Source organism: Parambassis ranga, chromosome 2 (genome assembly GCF_900634625.1).
Source record: "Parambassis ranga chromosome 2, fParRan2.1, whole genome shotgun sequence".
Lineage (NCBI taxonomy): Eukaryota > Metazoa > Chordata > Actinopteri > Ambassidae > Parambassis > Parambassis ranga.
Genome location: NC_041023.1, coordinates 18,974,654 through 18,993,472, shown reverse-complemented (window position 1 = coordinate 18,993,472; position 18,819 = coordinate 18,974,654). Strand labels below are relative to the sequence as shown.

The 18,819-nt window shown below is 38.7% G+C and overlaps 1 protein-coding gene across 3 annotated transcripts; it reads left to right on the top strand.

Annotated features, from left to right (window-relative positions):
* Positions 1–1,812: 1,812 nt before the first annotated feature.
* On the top strand, positions 1,813–18,766 carry sema4ab (sema domain, immunoglobulin domain (Ig), transmembrane domain (TM) and short cytoplasmic domain, (semaphorin) 4Ab). 3 transcript variants are annotated; one of them, XM_028400913.1, is made up of 15 exons: positions 1,813–1,942; positions 2,269–2,485; positions 3,296–3,456; positions 3,569–3,628; positions 4,425–4,523; positions 5,806–5,899; positions 6,505–6,627; positions 6,769–6,896; positions 8,090–8,271; positions 8,695–8,839; positions 10,144–10,330; positions 12,704–12,819; positions 15,236–15,402; positions 16,483–16,577; positions 16,945–18,766. In XM_028400913.1, exons 2-15 carry the CDS (start codon positions 2,392–2,394, stop codon positions 17,754–17,756), a joined length of 2,463 nt encoding a protein of 820 aa, XP_028256714.1. In that variant the 5' UTR covers positions 1,813–1,942; positions 2,269–2,391; the 3' UTR covers positions 17,757–18,766. The 3 variants fall into 3 exon arrangements, with proteins under 3 accessions (XP_028256714.1, XP_028256713.1, XP_028256715.1); XM_028400912.1 differs by having other exon boundaries at positions 16,930–18,766; XM_028400914.1 differs by lacking the exon at positions 1,813–1,942 and having other exon boundaries at positions 2,413–2,485; positions 3,273–3,456; positions 16,930–18,766.
* The last annotated feature ends 53 nt before the right edge of the window (positions 18,767–18,819 follow it).

Here is an 18,819-nt window from a genome sequence, read left to right as displayed (position 1 = left end):
TAAATTAAGATAGTACGACATAAGAATAGTATTTGGAGTAAGGAAGAGCATAGAGGTGGATACTGCTATATTTGTTATTGGATGTATATTCACAATTGATTTGATAGGTCTACTAGAATTTGCATGATGTGTCACTGCAGATGTTTATTAGCATAAACCCCAACCTGGCCAATCACCATTACAGCTCCTCTTATGGTGTGGAGGAAGATTTTAGTTTGTGTAGCACTGCATTGCTTCCTGCATTATAATGCTATATTATTCTGGCTGTCATTTTTTTAAATCAAGAGGGTTCAAGCAGGTCCAGTTAGTTTAGTTTATTTATAAAAATGAAATGAATGAAGAGTAAGAGTAAGTGGTTGTGTCCACAATAAATAGACACGCAGTCATTGTTAAATATAATATATTTTTATGTTCAATATAAGCTTTCTTCAAGGCTTCATAAATCTTGCAAGCGCTATAACCAAATGTCCACCTGATGATCAGCTGATCCTTTCATCCCATTGCTGCCACTGTTCTGTAAGGAACATAAACTGAGCAAATCTAATTTGCATGTTGTATTCTTCCTTGTGCAACCTTATGCAGAACTGGATGCTGAGGTTTAAAAACAGATATTGTTCTGCCATTGTGGTCTATGTTCTGTAGCACAGAGACAGCATAAGAAACAGCTGAGAAGCAAGAGAAATGCCACAACAAATTTTCAGAATCAAACAGATTGCAAACAGAGTGAATTGCATTGCTAACAGCAGTGCATAAATTAAAAGGGTGCTGTCCCTTCTTCATTTTAACTTAATTCCTACTAAAACACTTGTTTCTGTAAAGACAGACCTATAGTAGGAGACAGATGAAGCTGACAAATACCAGTGGGCCAAGCAGGTGGTGGCAGGTGCTGTCGCCAAGGCAAAAAACTAGGTATGGGAGGGAAAATATGGAGTCTAACTAGGTTATTTCCCACTCAGATCTCATATAGCAAACCCCTGCCCTACCACCATGGAACCTGTGGACAAACCCATGTGGGACCCATAATGGCTACCCACTCCTAAAGCATGTGGGGGCCACATATAAAAGCTGGGTATGAACAAAACCATGTGGACACCTAGCCACGCGGCCTTCTATTGGTGAGCAAGAAGGCTCACAGGCCCTAACCATTTTTTTGGTATGGGGGAAATGCTTGGGGGTGTCTGTATTTCTTTTACCCAATCCAATAATTTTGCCATGTTAAGCCCAGGATTCAGCAATGGTGCGAAATAGTGTCAGAGGGAATTATTTTGAGGACTTTGTTTTGCTGAGGCATGGGCAGGCCTGAGAGTGTTTCAGACTGAGAACCCAAAAAAACATGACATTATATCCCACACCATGGGAAAGATTGCAAGGTGACAGTCAGGTCTGTGTGTCATTTTCCACATTCACAAATAAAAACTATACAGTAAAGTAAGCTGAGTAAAACAAATTTCTCAATTTACCATAAGCTACATCTTCTTAACACAGTTTCTTCTCCCTGTCTTCTGTGGAATATCTATCCATGTTACGCGTTTCCCAGAAAGAATCATCCTGCATGAGCGTGAAAATGTTTTTTTTTTTTTTAGTTTTGTTTTTTTTTTAGGAAGAACTTCCCCTTTTCCTTTGAAGAACTAATCGATAAACAACCCCGTTCAGCTCTTAACTGGTGTGTTTGACATATGTCGCTTAAACAGATCGCTTCACAGCTCTGATGGCTTAATTAGAAGAAGAATTTAATCCATGAAACGAGTGGAGGTGTGTGTCTCGTTTGGTCCACCGGAAGGGGCGGGGACCTCTGTGTAGTAAGAGCTCGACTATACGGACCCCAGGCAGCCTCCTTTTTTTAACGTTGTCGGGTCACATTTTTCCGTTTAGACTTTGGAATTGTTTTCAGTTGGTAAAAGTAGAACGGGGGATGAGAGCAGGGGGAACAAATCACTACAGAGTAAGGACATTTTAAACTGAGGCACGTTTCTTACATCATGCGTGTTGTAGGTCGTCAGGATTTACAAAAACAACGGCTCGGTTTTAAGAAAGAAAGGGGACTCGTTCTAAGTAGAATTATAGTGATTATGGAAGCCGTTCTTGCATTCCGGTGCAGCACCCGGTAAATGTCTGCACACGGAGTATTGTGTGTTTACATGTTGGCAACTCCAGGTTTTTAAACAAAAAGCTGACCCCCCTTGTGTCTGCTGTCGGGCTCTTACAGATTCTCAGGTTCTTCTCAGATTGAGTGTCAAACAGTGATGTGTTTATGCATGTGTCTTTCAGCTCAGAGTGATGGTCAGCTACAGAAAGTCGAGTATGTGATTCACCTCCGCTTCTAACAAGCCGGTGACCCTACATGTGAACGTCAGGTCCTGAGCTCACCCTTTGACCTAAGATACGTCTGAAATGGAAAGTCACATTCTGTCACTCACCGTGGCCTTGCTGGGGTTTCTGAGCCCATGTCTGACAAGACTTACTCCCAGAGTCTCCTTTCCCATGGGTGAGTTAAACATTTAACACTCACAGGATTTTTTTTTACCCCGTTTAAAAAGTAGTTCATTGCAACTTTGTTATAGTTGAGATTAAAGGGCTCACATATTTTAGCACTTTTAGAAATGTATTACCGGTAGCTGTTAAATTGACCTCATGCATGTTGTGCAATAGGATGCGAGCAACATGTTTTGGGGATTGCATTTCATTACTTGTGCCCATTTAACATCTTATTTATCTTCTCCTTCTCCTCCTGTGAGCAGGAAGGTTCTCCTTATGAGCCGGGTCCTGTTCAAGGTTTCTTCCTGTTAAATGGGAGTTTTTCTTTGCCACTGTTGCTCTTAAGGGGGTTCAGGCTCTGGGTCTCTGTGAAAAGCCTTGAGACAATTTCTGATTGTAAAATGTGCTATATAAATAAAACGGAATTGAACATAGATAGAGGTATAGTTAGGAAATGTAGAAGGGCCTCTACTTTTTAGGGAACATGTATTAGATTGTTAAGCAGCAGTGGCATTTTGACAAACTAAGTGTGCTAAACAACAGATCCACATCATTTGATAAGTACCTGGGTTTTTTTTAAAATTATCAACTGTTAATCAAGTGCACTCATATTAACAGGCACATGTAATAGTAATAAAAATGGCATGATACATTACTTTTTGTTCTGTATTTCTGAAAAAAATCTTTACTTCTGTGACATAAATTTTTTTCCTTTGCCATGTGCTGCCTATTTACATCCTTTGATTATGGTGCTTTTGATTTTTTTGTAGTTATTAATGAAATGTGCCTAACCTTAGTGTTGGCTGCTGATGAATAACAGGTAGTCCGGGGAGACATCTTACGTGTTTTCATAGTCATAATATCAGAAACACCACCACACTACTGCTCAGTGAGGATGGGGACTGGCTGTACGTAGGAGCCCGGGATGCTGTGTTAGCATTGGATGTTAGCAACAAGGACCAAATCCACCTGAGGACCAAGGTGGGGAACTGACTGTTGACTGACACATTACACTCTACTTGATAGTGATCCTCAGTGCTTTGTTGGGTGTGAAGCTTATTCTCTCTGATATATTTTGGCTTTCTTCTTTCAGTTGGACTGGAGCCCTTCAGACAAAGACCTTGACCAGTGTTCAATGAAGGGCAAAAAAATGGCAAGTTGTACCTGTACAGACACATAAACATATTAATATTACTACTGTGCCTACCAGCCAACGACAAAGGTAACATACCAGCCAACATTCATATTGCTATGAATAAAGAAACACAGTTATGATATGTATAAAAGTAAATTATTTGTCAGTGGCACATGTTATTAGTAGTTAATATTATAACATTTAGTGCACAATGCTGCTTGAAAGTGTGTGAATCCTTTGAAATGTTCTGCATAAATATGACCCAAAAGACACCACAGTGGAAAGAGAGAACCCAGTCAAACCAATGACTTAGACAGAACTGTTTAACTTTGTTTTAACCGCATAAAACAGTTCAGAAAAAAATATTCAGAGGTGTTTTCTTTCAGTGAAAAATTAGTGCCTATGTTAACTTAAACAACAATGATTTATTAAAGTCTGAACTTCACAACACATGTTTTTGAGTGTATACGTGTATAATGGTGTAATCGAAGGACATCATTAAAACAGTTTTTGCTGCACATAATATCATGGTTTGGGTCTGTTTTGCTGCATTTGAACCAGCATTGATTAAGCAGTGAATCCTGTATTATATTCATTATATCAGTCATCTGTCTGTGAGTTCAAGACTAAGTTGGTTTGTTGTTTTGGGTCAATTTTTTCTAAGAAAATATAGAAAGTTCTACTGGGTGCGAACTTTTTAGCAGCACAGTTCAATCAGGTGCTGCTTCTGGTACACAGTCAGTAGCTTAAAGCCTTGGTTTTATTGAAAACCCTAACCTTATGTGAATTGTGTGTTTTGTTTTGTTTTTTTTAGGCTGACTGTAACAACTTTATTCGTGTACTGCAGTTCTTGAACACCACCCACATCTATGCTTGTGGGACATTTGCCTTCAGTCCACGCTGCACCTACATTGTAAGTTTGTTTACACAGGTATTTAAGATGATTGTTATTGGATTAACAGTTTACAATCTGAATTGGTTTTATTATGGTGAAGATTTAGGGAAAACGCTGTGTTGTCTCGAGGTTGAGGGAAACTGTGTTTGGACACGTTCAGGCTCAGGACAAGCTGAGATAGAATAGTTCAGACTACATTTGGAGCAGGTGTGGGTTGTATGTAGCCACATTCTCTTAGCAATGTAAACACACATGTCCTGGGCCACACGAAGGACTGCCTACTCATGTCCTCTGCTCCTTACATTGGTTCTGTAATTTCACTTCTATTACAGATTTTAACATCTGTAAAAAAAATATATATATATATATATTCTACTGCGATAAAGAGAGTGTCTATAATGGGTCAAATGAAATCTAGGTCAGAACCAATGTAAGTGAACAACTGTAGAGAGAGCAGCACATATGTGTTTCCAAGCAGTGTCATCATCATCATTTCATTTCCTCAAACCTCTACCATAGTGAAAGGTTTTACTTCTTCATGGCACAAGGTGTATCACAGAGGAAAAACACAGTAACCTGCTCCCAATAGATGGTGCTATGATAATATCAGAATGTTGTCATCAGTCTGTTCAAGCTTGGAATTGTAAAGTTTGGTACAGATTGGATGACAAGCAATCACGGCAGGTTCCAGTTAGTATGTGTGTATGTGTACACACAGTGTGAACACAGTAACTGAGAACTTTTTCTGTTGGTCCACTTTTTGGTCCACTTAAAGAGGACTGAGTTCAGTTCTTTTAAAAGGGACCAGGTGTGAAAACACATGTCGAAAAACCTGGTATGTTTGTCACATTGTACATGACATATTTTAAGAACCTTCTCCAAAGGGAAATAAAAAATATCTATTTTATATAACAGAAAGACCATTATTTTGACTTCTGTCAAACATTGCCACCATGTACCTGTATTCAACCTGTTGTTCTCTAACCAACTCGTTCTAGGGGAAGTATCCAATCTTTTTCCAGCTTTGTCAGACAACATTTAGGTCCCTGAAGATGGAAAGTTATCAAAAGTTTTTGGATTTATAGGACAGTATCACTGTACTGACTACTGATATCTTGCCAAGAAACAAAAGAGGAAATCAAATGAAGTTGTTGTACCAACACAATTTGAACATAATGAATTTTGGTTCATGTGAATGCTGTGAAAACAGTTAAACAATGTTGAATGTGATCTGCTTTAGTTTTGTCATCTTCAAAACAGGTGCATATTGTGGTTTTAATTTTTTTTTCTTCCTCTGTAGAACTCAGAGACAGTTGTAATGAGCTTCCAGTCTGATGAAGGACGAGGTCGCTGCCCGTATGACCCTTACCAACGCAACACTGCTGTCATTGTAGGTAAGTAAATTGGTGCCACAGCTGTTAGATGTTTGCTGAACCTTGGAGAACAGACATTTGAAAGACACTTAAAATAGTGCTTTTAGCACTGAAATCAGATCTCTACTTAACCTTTGTGCCCTCATCCATTTTACTACCCTCTGGACACCTTTGTGGCCAAACATGTACACGCCCTTAAAACTGCTATAAAATTATCATACATCAATATAATTTCTACCATTTTTTGCCAAACATTAAATAGTATTCAGGTTGTATGATCATTTGATAGCAGTTTTAGGGCACGTACATTTTTGGCCACAAAGGTGTGGCATTAAAAATAAGCATAAATGACATGTGACCGAAACAACATTGAAATTATAAAATTTGACTTGAAAAAAAAATCCTGCAAAAAAACCACAAGCCACACATACCACAAGCTGTTACACAGCAAAAATAATCAGCAAAAAGAAGGAGGGCGCACACGGGTTTGAAGGAAGAGCTGTATTGAAGAGATTTGTGTATTTTTTAATAAATTATCTAATCTTTTCTGTTTAAATGTAATTACAAACATTTAGTCCTGTTTTTACAGTCCTGCTCTACTACTGAGCTCAGTGTTGTTTTTTCAGATGAGGAACTTTATACTGGAACTGTAGCAGACTACAGGGGTAACCGGCCAGTCATTTCCCGCCACCTCAGTGAGGGCAACCGTGTTGACCTAAAGTTGGATGACACATTAGGATGGCTGGAAGGTGAGTGTGTTGGCTCTCAATAATCAACATTTTGAAACTCCTGTCAACTGTGAATGATATTTTAATACTGATTACATGTTTGTTTGTATGCAATTGCTTCTGATATTTTCCAGACATGTATGTATCTTTTCTTTCCTGTAGATCCAACCTTTATTAGCTCAAGGTTCATTCCAGAGGAGGAGAAAATCTACTTCTTCTTTAGTGAAGTGGGCACAGAGTATGACTTCATTGACAAATTTATAGTCTCACGTGTTTCTCAGATCTGCACAGTAAGTGTAAAAAAAAAGTTTTTTAGCCGCTTGTCTTTTGTGCAAGTGCTATACTTGCCTAGGAACCGAACTCTCTTTTCCCCAAACAAACACTCAGACTCTTAATTTTATGTGTATTACATAAATCTAGACAAAGCATGTAAGCATTACCAAAGCACACAGACAAAAGCAGTTAACAGACATGGCCATTACTAAAATGTGTAGTGTTTCATGTATGTGCTGCTTTAAAAGACATGGATGACCTTTTCTACAAGGTGTTGTTCCTTCTGGTTTGGTAGATTAGTTTTGATTTTATTCAGCAAATTTATTGAGTGAAGCTGGCGCCAGATCATGAAAACGTTTAAATGTAAATATCTGTTAATTGTACCATGTTCCAGTTTAGGAGGTCATATTTCATTAAAATAGAGATGATATGAATTAGATTATGTTCCTCATTTTTTCTAAGCCTACAAGTAGTTAAAATTGAATTCATGGCAATCTGAATAAGTCAAAAATGTTCCAAGTTTGCCATTTAGTTGGCAGCTTTAAAACTTTTGCTTTGATTGTGAGTTGTTAATCTCCTATTATACTTAAGTGGTATTCTCCTGCACTACTGATATTTTTTCCCAGCTACTTTAACATCCAGATCTGGATCTGTATTTGCTGACTGAAATTCATGCTGTGCATGCAGAACTTGGCACATCATCTGCTCCTTGCTCTCCTCTCTTGCTTGCTTCACCAGCGCCGGGTCTGGGAGAATATTTTATCATTATTGTTACGTCCCCTGAGGTGGAGTCAAGGGGGTGACCCGGGGTCGTAGCATACCAACCAAAAGAGTCCGGAGGCAGAGTTCAATCAAACAGAAATATTTAATAAATAACACAAAACATTGGATGTGGAGGAGAGGGGACCAGTGTGGAAGTACCTGTAACAATTATCATCTGGATTAAGGGGGCAGGGTTTTAGCATCACAGCTCCAGATTGAATTGCTGTTAGCAGATTGGAAGAGACTTGCCCTTCCACAGAGTTTATTGCCCCCGGGCAAGTGAGCAACTGCTAATGTCAAGCCGTGGTTAACACATATATTTCAAGATGACCATGGCACCACATGGCCCATAATAATACTAATTATTGTAGTAAAAAAAGGAACTGTCAAGAGTTACAATGCTTCATATTTTCATGTGCAGTGGTGTGTTGTGCTTCTCATGTATCAGAGTGATGTTGGAGGTCAGCGAACCCTGCAGCGACGTTGGACCACATTTGCCAAAGCTCAGCTTCTGTGCCAGGCTGACAATGAGCTGCCCTACAATGTGATTCAAGACATAGACACCCTCCCACCAGCAGATGGAGCTCCTGCAGACGACACACTCTTTTATGGCATCTTTACCTCCCAGTGGTAAACAATGGAGCATTTAAGTACCAATTTCATTATAAAAAACATACTGTATAGGTAAGAATGTACTGGTTTTAAAAAAGTCCAAACATTTGCTTCAAGTATAAGGGATTTTGTGTATGATAGAAGCAGTGACACAATATGTTTTTCAAACATTCATGAAAATGAAGGATCTGTTAGGTCTCTTTATCCCTCCCACTGAAGATGTGAAATGGAGAAATCAAGGAAACATGTATTCAACAAATGCAATATGCTTTTCTCTAAACAAGCTTCCATCAACGTTTTTGACAAATGTTTTAGTTTGCAACCTTGTGGTATAAAACAGACTAACAAAAAAGTGATTCTTTGTTTATTAATTTTTTCCTTTGTGTTTCTGATGTTATGTGATAATCTGTGTTATAAGACTCTCGTAATTTCTCTCACCAGGTCGGTCAATTCTGGACGATCAGCAGTGTGTTCATTCCGCCTGGCTGATATCAAATCTGTTTTCTCTGGTAACTACAAAGTTCTAAACCGGGACACATTGCAGTGGAGTGCACGGGTTCAAGAGAAGGTTGCCAATCCTGGAGAGGTAAATGGTCACTCCTAGTCATAATGAAAATGTAAAGAACTAGGACAAGGCTGCTCCTTTCATTTACAGTTGTTCATTTATACACAGTGGACGGTACCTTCTCTTCTTCCCTCAAGCAACCGCTTTTAGAGAGAAGGCTCCTTTGTGTCTTAACCCAGTCCTTACCTAATCTTTGACTGAGGTGATCTTCCTTTTCTCAGACAAACCAAAATAATTCGCACTATAGTGTCTGAGGACATAGACCATTGTTAGTGTACCCACAGCTACATGTAGTGAGCTAGTGGAGTCATCATCAATGTGGAAGTGTTTAGAGGGCTCATGGCTCACTTCACTTCGTCAGTCATCAGGAAAGAATACACCATGTACAAATGAACCTGCTCATCTGACCAGCGGTTTACTCCCTCGGTGTGGACACTAGCAGTGGCCGACCATCTGTAGCAGCTTAGCAGTGCTTAGCTATAGGGCACTTCAGGGCAGAGAAGGCACATCGCGGATCATGTGACCAATGCAGATCTAAATTATCATTATTTCGTTTCATTTACCATTATTTTGGACCATAGAGAAAGACTTTCACAAGCAATAACAATATAAAAAATTAACTTTGACATAAGGGCACTTTGGGCATCAAGAGGCAGGTGCTCTAGCACTCTCTGCCCCCCAGACACACAAATGGGTCTGCCCTTGTGTTGTAGTATACCCTTCCACTAAGAATACACTCTCTGGTATACCTCCCTGGTGTACCTCTTGTCTGTTCTGGGTATCTACAGCTTTTTGTACCACCTTTCTATAGTTCGGACAGTTGGCTTACCTCTTGTTATGCTGTCTTGATCTTAACTTTCATCCTCCTTTCCATGGAGCATACTGTCTCTGCTTGTGGTCTGTATAGCCAAACTCTCAAATATCACTGTTACAGCAGTATATATTACCCTGTTGGTCTGTGGGGATCAATCTTAGATCTGCATTGACGTCTAATAGTAAGCATATTTTATTGGTAGGCAGGTTCAGGTACCTTACTTAGTTATGGTGTTCAGATGTTTCCAGCTTTATCATAATCTTCATTCTCAGGTCAACTCACAAAGACAAAGGAAATCTATCCAGATACCTGAGAGTTTAGTCTTTCACTACCATTATGTGCCACTCCATGGTTTCCCTGGAGCTTGGCCCTGAATGCTTCCATCCACTATCCACTTGTTACTTTGCTATCCTGCCATCTATGCCAAAATCTTGCCACCAGTCACAATTAACATATGTATTTTGATGCAACAGAATTGTGAGTAACATGTGTTTGATTTGTTTTTCTGTAGTGTGGGTTGCACAACGCATCAGACAATGCTCTGCGTTTTGTCAAAGAAAACTTTCTGGCTGATGACAGTGTGCATTCAGTTGGAAGAAGTCTGACCTTGGTGTCTGCTGACAGCTACAGCCATCTGACTGTCCAAAGAGTCCGGGCTGCCAATAGCAGACACTACATTGTCCTGTTTCTGCTTACAGGTAGGCCATGAAGCAGGTTTTCACAGAATGCAAAAAAACCCAAAAAAACTACCAATGTGTTAAAAGTAAGTGATGCTAACAACTAGTGACCATTGTTGTCTTTATATGCTTGTGTTAACAATTATTGGTTTAAACATCCCCTTCTATAGACTCCTAGTGGCATACAAATCTTTGACCCTGTGGTTATCACATGTTCAAACCCCTATTACCCATTAGTCATTACATTTATTTTGTTGAAAAATTCACAATCAGTTGAAAATCATAAAACACCTGTAGGGGTGTATCACACTTGATATGAATGGATGATGCACCCTAAAATGTGAGTCTCCCTCCATTGCTTTTGTTAAAACCCCTCTTTTAATTCTATGCTTTTTTTGTGTAAAAATATTTTTAAAAATCTTAGTCTAAGTGGGTCTTGGTATTACAAATGCAGCTTCAGATGAACATCAACATAATCTTGACGATAATGACAATGCCATTATTCATTTTGCAAAAGGTTCCAGAGGCAGAGGACAACAAACAATTGCAGCCTATAGACAGTCAAAGTATTTGCGGTATTGACATTTTTTTACATTATAGTAATTAAAAGTAATTTATTTTGTGTGTTGTTGTAGTGAGTTCTTACATGTTGGTTAGTTGTGGTGGAACTATGCCCTTGATAGGTCAAAACATTGACTGAGCTATGAATTAAAATCACATAATGACATAATATATAGTAATTACAGCAAGAAATAAAGAGTACACTAGTACCACTGACAAAGAATGATAACAAGATCATACAGTAAAGGATGACACACTGATCTCCTTCTGCAGGGGTGAGGACACAGCTACAACCTAAGCTTAAGAAAATTGTAACAAGAAATACTTATATGTATATAGCAATGGATATACCTTCATATGACACACTGAAATAACGTATCACTATTTATTCTTATAATATTCTTTATTCCAACACCTGATCTATAGCAGATGGTGTGTTTTCACATTTTCTGTAAAAATAAGTATGTGTATGAAGCTAACATGTCACTAAAAGTTTTGTTGATTCTAATTGCTGTGACTGAACAAAAAAGATAGCAAAATATAAAACCAAATATGAAAAATACACTGTGAGTGGTAACCAGTACAATCTAAAACCCAACCATTATCTAAATAATGTTTATATTTAATATACTTAAGGATAACCACACATGCTTAGCTGAGACTCCCATATGTGCTGGCAGGATGCCAGAAAGTGTAGTTTCTCCAATGATGGAGGCCACTGGCTTGTCATGTGGGGTTAGCTCCGGCATCCCTGGGCCTCCTCCTCCTCTCCTTTTTAGACTGATTTTGATGTCAGACCATTTTTCTTTATTTTGGCTGTGGTGTGATCTTCTGATCCTGCTGTGTTTAGAGCCTCAGTCACACACGCCCACTCAATATATTTTCTTTTACTACTTAAGATACATGTGTTGTGTTGTGTTGTGTTAGTGGCCTATCACACATGCCCTCATACTGCTTAAAGGTGTATGGTTATGGGTGGATTATATCAGAAAATGATTTTTATAGGGAATGAAGAAGCAGTGTGAATAATAGTATACTTAATTATACTAGTATAATTAGTCAACAGAATATGAAAAATAATAAATAAAAATCATGCCCACAAAACCTCCCAGCATAAATGAAACTACACATTCAGCCTCTGCATCATGGTCCTTGATAAAAGAACATGTGTCTAAGAACTAAATGGATGAATGAATGAGTGGAACAGGTTGTCTGTAAAGGGGAGGAGTCAGAGAGAAACTCAGGGATTCGTGAAGAATCCTGCTCCTGACCAGACTGAGTATAAGTTACCCTGCCTTATAAAACGGGCTTATCTTATTCTTCTATCTTGGATTAAACTTTCCTCTTTTATTGAAACGATTAACTCAAGGTTCCCCCTTTTTAGGCTGAATATACTCACTTTCCACTTAAACTGCTTTATAAAATGGGCCTCTGGGCACCTTGTGAGCATTGAGTCAACCACAACTTTCTCTGTACACAATAGTGTTCAAGAGGCAAATGTGAGAGCATCTATCCAGGCAGTTAAACTTGTGGTTAAAGACATTCAGGAAACTATTACCTCAAGTTATTGCTACTAAAGGTGGATCTAGTCAAAGTCAAAGTCAGCTTTATTGTCAAAACTGCTATATGTGCTGGACATACAGAGAATTGAAATTGTGTTACTCTGAACTCTATAAGCTGTTGAATCATGTTTTGCTAAATAACTAATGGCACTGTGAAAAATGTTATGTTTTTCTTCTGAGTTTGAGCATTTTTCGAATACTAAGACCCACTACATTCAAATGTGTGTCTGTCCCCTGTATTAGCTTCAGCTGTTCTCTTATTGTGTTTCAGAGTCGGGTTACCTACACAAAGTGGTGCTGTTACAGAGTGGGGCCCACATCATTGAGGAGGTTCAGGTTTTTGAGCAACCTCAGCCTATCAAGAGCCTGAAGCTCTCCATACCTAAGGTTACTCTACCAATCAGTCCTTATATTCAGAGATTTAGACAATACTCTTTCATCTGTAACTCTGCTTAGGTACCTGTGACCGAGGGAAACAGTAGTTTTTAATATAATTTTTATACCTTTAAAAGTTTTTTTGGTTGTGCTGTTTGTGGTAATGCGTTGGAACCTTAAACATTTGCCTGTGTGTTGGCTTTATAGCGTTGTGCAGAGCAGTGTAAAAACAAGCTTGTTTTCCCTTGTTCGCTGGCTGCACTATTAGCTACACACTAACAGAGCTGGCAACAGCTTGTTTTTTTTTGTTTTTGAAAGGGCTGGTGTCTGGCTTATGCCATAGTGGCGTGAACATAAGAGCGTGAGGATGTAAGCTGCATCATTTTGTAGGTTTTCCCCAGCTGTGTTATAGAGAGGTTCCAGAGGTTCCTTGGGAGATCTAATTCTTTCAAATGTTGAATGTTAAACCAGGTAGAGTGTGTTGTACAGGGTTCATGGAAAAAAGGGTAACTAATTCTCCACAGTAATTTAATTTTGGTTATTGTGATTCTTTCAATTTGTGAGAAAAGTTGATTGATGCATCTGTTGGTATGGTATTATCTTTGAATTTGATAAGTGGGGTAAATTTTAGTTGTACACATGATGACTTTGGAGAAATGTTAATGTCAAGATGTTTGATTTTGGTGGTTAGCGGAGGGGTTGGTGACAGTATGGCTGCTGAGTTCTAGCTTCTTTGGGAAAGTTGTAGGAGGATTTGGACCCGTTGACATATGGTTAGGTTGATATTTTTTGGACACATGTTTTGTTATTTTAGCTTATTTTGCTGTATACTGAAACAATTTGGGTTTAACATCAAAGAATGAACATAAGACAAGAAAGAATAGAAAGGCCAGATTAGCCAATAACCAACTTAAGCCAGCCCAGTTCTGGATGTGCAGCATTCTTTGAACAAAGAAATTATGAGACGGCTCATGATCCAAAGCACACCACCACTTCTTCTGTAAAACATGGTGGAGGCAGTGTGATGGCATGGCTTCCAGTGGCACTGGGTCACTAGTGTTTATTAATGATGTAAGGCTGGGCGATATGTCTTAAATATAAAATCTTCAAGTTTTTTTTTACATGCAACCCGATTTACGATTTTAATTAAAAAGCAACACATTTTAAAAAGAATTCGCCTCTAAAATTTGTGCTAAAATAATCAAAGAAAACATGTTGAAGTTAAAATTGTCAATTTGTACATTTTCAGCATGCATATAACCAGTTATGGGCAACTTAGGCAAGCCTGTGTTATGAGTCACGCTGTGGGCATCATGTGAAAAGAGTGGCTGGTAAATGATGATAATAATAGGCAAATAAAAAGAAAATTCTCAATTTTTACTTTGTATTTTAATTGATAAAACTAGCTGACAGCATGCAAAGTTTCCCAGTTAATCAGCCCGTCATTGATGGAAAGACGTAGCAGACAGTAGCTAACAAGTTAGATAACTAACGAGCCAGAGCACCAGGATCATGACTAAAGGACATTAAAAGAACACAGCATCTGCAAAATCGACCACTTCCAAATTGCCATGTTATTTAACTGCATCTCTGTCGGATACATGTGGGGGAGGGCTGAGCCCACTTTGAACTACAGGAGTACAGCGGGGTGAGTCGGAGGTGAAAGTCAGTTTCGATTTTCATGAGCAAATTCGTAATAATTGATAAAATCGATTTATCTCCCAGCCCTATAATGATGTGATGGAAAACAGAATTAGCCGGATGACTTCTGAAGTGTATAGGGGTATACTTTATGCACAGACTCAGCCAAATGCCGCAAAGTTGATAAGGCAGTCCTTCACAGGACAGATAAACAAACACACAAAATATATAGCAACAGGGTTTTGATTTAAAGATGATTTAAACATTTTGTTAGACTATTTAATGATGATGGTATTATGGATTTAAAATGATTTATCAGTCATCAGAGTTATGAGCCAGTCCCTGTGGGTCAGTATAGAGTTATATCTTTTGTTTTATATTTTAGGGCACAGACCAATTTGACTGAAATCTGTTTTTAATCTTGGGTTACTAATATATTATCTTTAAATGAGAATTAATCATTATCTTCAAACGATAAATAATAAAAATAATAATACTGTTAAATACTGTAATTTTATTGTTTTTATTGTTATACAAGTATTTATGATCCAACAAATAAGAGGAAAATGATTTGTTTCAATGCATCACCACATTCAAGGCATGAAAAATTAAAGGTAGTAAACTGATTTGTCATGTAGGTCCAGTTTTGCAGTTACACATATCTCTATAAGATATAGGTTTCAACCTTTCTGGAAGGCTAAATATAGGCAAAATGCCAGTAGACTAATTTAATAAGTGGCTAGTTGAACTATTAAACTAGTTGACTTATTCCATCTGCTATCTACAGGGTATGATATATATTGGTACATCAGAAGGTGTGGTGAAGATTCCAACCGCCAACTGCTCTTTTTACTGGACCTGTGCCCAGTGTGTTTTGTCCCGAGATCCCTTCTGTGGTTGGGATTCTGTCAGCAGGTCTTGTGTGGGGATCTCTGACACACCTGCCACTCTACTGTGAGTACTACAAAAAATTAGTATTTGAAAACAGCAGACCGTATACTATCAACATGGCCATTGTGTTTAAAGATTGATGGGCGTTGATAGCTGCTGAGCTTTTGACATAGAAACTTGAAACTGTAGTTAAAAATGAGTTGTAAAGAATTGTTAAAGTGCAATGTGCTTTAAAATGCTGTATGATATAATTTTGACAGACCTCACTAGTGCCATCTGGGTCACAAACAGGAACAGCTGTTCATTATAGCACAACAAAGCAAACATGTAGCTTGCTTGCTTTGTATTTGTACAGATTTTACTGTGCAGTACCCATTGAATGTGCCCATTTGAATGACAAACCAGAGTCTATATTATATATTTGATGTGTAAGTATATAAATTAAAAAGTTCAATTGTACTTTGACTTTTTCAACATAATCATTAAGAGCTCATTGCAAAGATCATATGTTTAACATATCGATACGCGACAGGGATTTTTATCTAACAAAACAAAACATCTGCTTATGAAGGCTTTCTGATATCTGCTGTGATCTTATGAATGTATGAGGAATTTAAACACTGTCAAGCAGCTCGGCCAGGAAGCACAACTGATAATTGAGGTAGCTGATTACATAGTCTAACTTGATACACAGGTTGTGCTCATGAAAAGTACACCCATAATGGTATTTCTGTAGTAAAGCAGTCAGCTGTCAGTGCATGTGTTTTTTATCTTACTTTCTCTAACTTCAATGAACTCCTTGTTAATGTACCTGTGGGCTCACTAAAATATTATGCATGTAAACATGTTATACATGTAGTAATATATATCCTGAACAAAGACTCTTGTTGAGATTAGTAGTCAGTGTTTTGTGAATGTCAGAATGTGCCTAAATTGAAGTTCTGGTGAACAGAAATGATGAAGCTGCTTGGATTGACAAGAAAACATTTTTACAAGTCCAGTAACCTCGCTTAAAGCTTTTAAATGGAAATGACCCGGATGACTGTGAATCTTCATTAACTTTATTACTTAATGTGTTTGGCCATTAGTAAAAAGTCCATAAGTTGTACTGGGCTTTAGTGACTGCATTACCTTTCTCCTCAGAGACCAGGACATAGACAGAGGGAATGTTGAAGAGGCGTGCAACAGTGTTTCTTTGACAGATAGAACCAAATTTGGTCCAAACAAACTGCCTGGAGGTAAGTGTACTCTATTACAACTAGAATCACTTTATATGTTGTTAATGGCCAGGAGTCACTTGGCAGATATCACATTAGTTCTTTTGTTATGTAACAATGCTTGCTTGTGTAACTTGTTCTTGTATATTTGTTTTATTTAGTTTAGTAGTAATAGGTGCAAGTTCAGCCATCTAGAACACACATAAAATACAATTTAACATACATATATGAAGTTGAGAGCGAACACTGGAAGCAATGTAAAGATGGGTGATGACCCAGTGTGTATTTTACTTGTTGCCTTTTGCAACAATAATGTGTTTTGTGTGATTGCACATCTACAAGGCTGTGAGGTAAGGTGTAACCTGTATATCAGCCTCGTGTCCTGCAGGTGAGCTGGTGTCAGTGTCTCTAAATGAGGTGGTGCGGCTGCAGTGTCCCGCTGCATCACGATTGTCCCGGCAGCTCTGGGAGCGTCCTAACAGCCGGTTGTCCTCAGACCTATACCTGCACCTGGAGGATGGCAGTTTGAGCTTTGTGGCCACCCCAACCACTCTGGGCCACTACCTTTGTCTCTCCACTGAGAACGGCTACCAGCAGACTATGGCCATCTATCATGTCAAACAGAAAAGCAGCCCTATTGCTCAAACTCCAACCAGCTCTGCACATCCTCAGACACATCCCATACCTACGACACAGACCGTGACCAGGCCTGGATCTAGACTGCACACTCCTGTTGGAACATGGCCTAAAAAAACAAAGTCCAGACAAGGACAGACTAATCCAACCCTTTCTGTAAGGGGTCCTCAGTTCTCTGCAACACAGCCTAGTAGAAACTTGACTTCCTGGACGAAGGAATCAGGATGGAGAGAGACTGAGTTCCAGGATGGGGAACCACTGCTGGCAGTTCGAGGCCACTGCCACCTAAAGGAGATAGTAGTTCTTTCAGTTCTGCTTGTACTTTGCCTTAGTTTACTAATCACCATGGGTATATATGTCATTAGACCGCAATGCCACAGTAGGACCACCCCCCAGGCAGACACTCCAGCCAGAGACATAAGGACACCTGTGGACCAGGGGGTCTTAAGGGAAAATGAGTTTTTGAGCAAATGCAACAGACAAGCCAGTGGACATGTTAGCGGGTTAGCCTGCAATAGGACACTTACAGGCTCTAATAGCCATTTGCCCAATACCCCCATCTGAATGTTCTCAGACATTTAAACTGTTATAGAGGAGCCCAGATGTAAGAGGCAAGGCTTGCTGGTGCTACAGTAAGCATGTTGACTGCAACTCAGTCCAGCGGGACGTCCGTTTGTGTTGCCAATGATTCAGTGCAAGATGTGGTAACTGTTGAAATGGTTAAAACATGTTTGTTGTCATTTTGTCACTTTTTTTGTCTGGTCAAATGGTGGGTTTTGAAAGAGTTATCAGTGGATCCAGCTGAATATTTGAACTTATGAAGAGTAGTCTGACATAATGCTAGTGACTTTCACAGGAATGCAATTTTAATGGTTTACTGCAACATGTTAGAGTTTAAATTTTACAAAAGATACTGTGCCATTCACAGAATCTGATTTTGCACACAGGCAGGTTGTGAAAAGTTGTGAAAAAGTGAACTTTTGTGAAATATATATGCAGTGTTTTAGGAATGCAAGATATTGTTTTTTGTTGGTATTTTATATGCTGATGTTCAACTCCTTGCCGACCATGTTGCTGATAAAAAATCCCTACTAATTTGCTTTGCCAAATCCATTTTTTTAATTCTTGTTATTCAGTAAGTATAATGTTAAAAAAACATAAGTCATTGGTAGGGGGCAGCATGGTGCAGTGATTGAAGATGGCTGGAGGCTTTCTATGTGCACATTTCTCCTATGCATGCATGGGTTTTACTCCGGCTTCCTCCCACATTACAAAAACATGCATTTTAGGCTAAGTGAGTGTGAGTGGTTGAGCTGTCTGCTTCTTTGACAGCTGGGATAGGCTTCAGATGAGGAAAAGTAAAATATTGTTTTCTCAACATCACAGATTTAACTAAGCATCTTGGACTAGGCACCGACTGGAGGTTGCCGGTCAAATTCTCATCGGAACCGTTTTCACAGGACTGAGTGTTTCTGGGCAAGACACTAATCCAAAAGTTAATCCAATGATGTGTGCGTGCTTTAAAAGACTGTAATCTGCTATATAAATGCAGATCATTTACCATTTAAGAAATTAAATAATAGCTAGGACTTTGCTTATGTGTTTGTTGAATACACTCTTGCAGTTA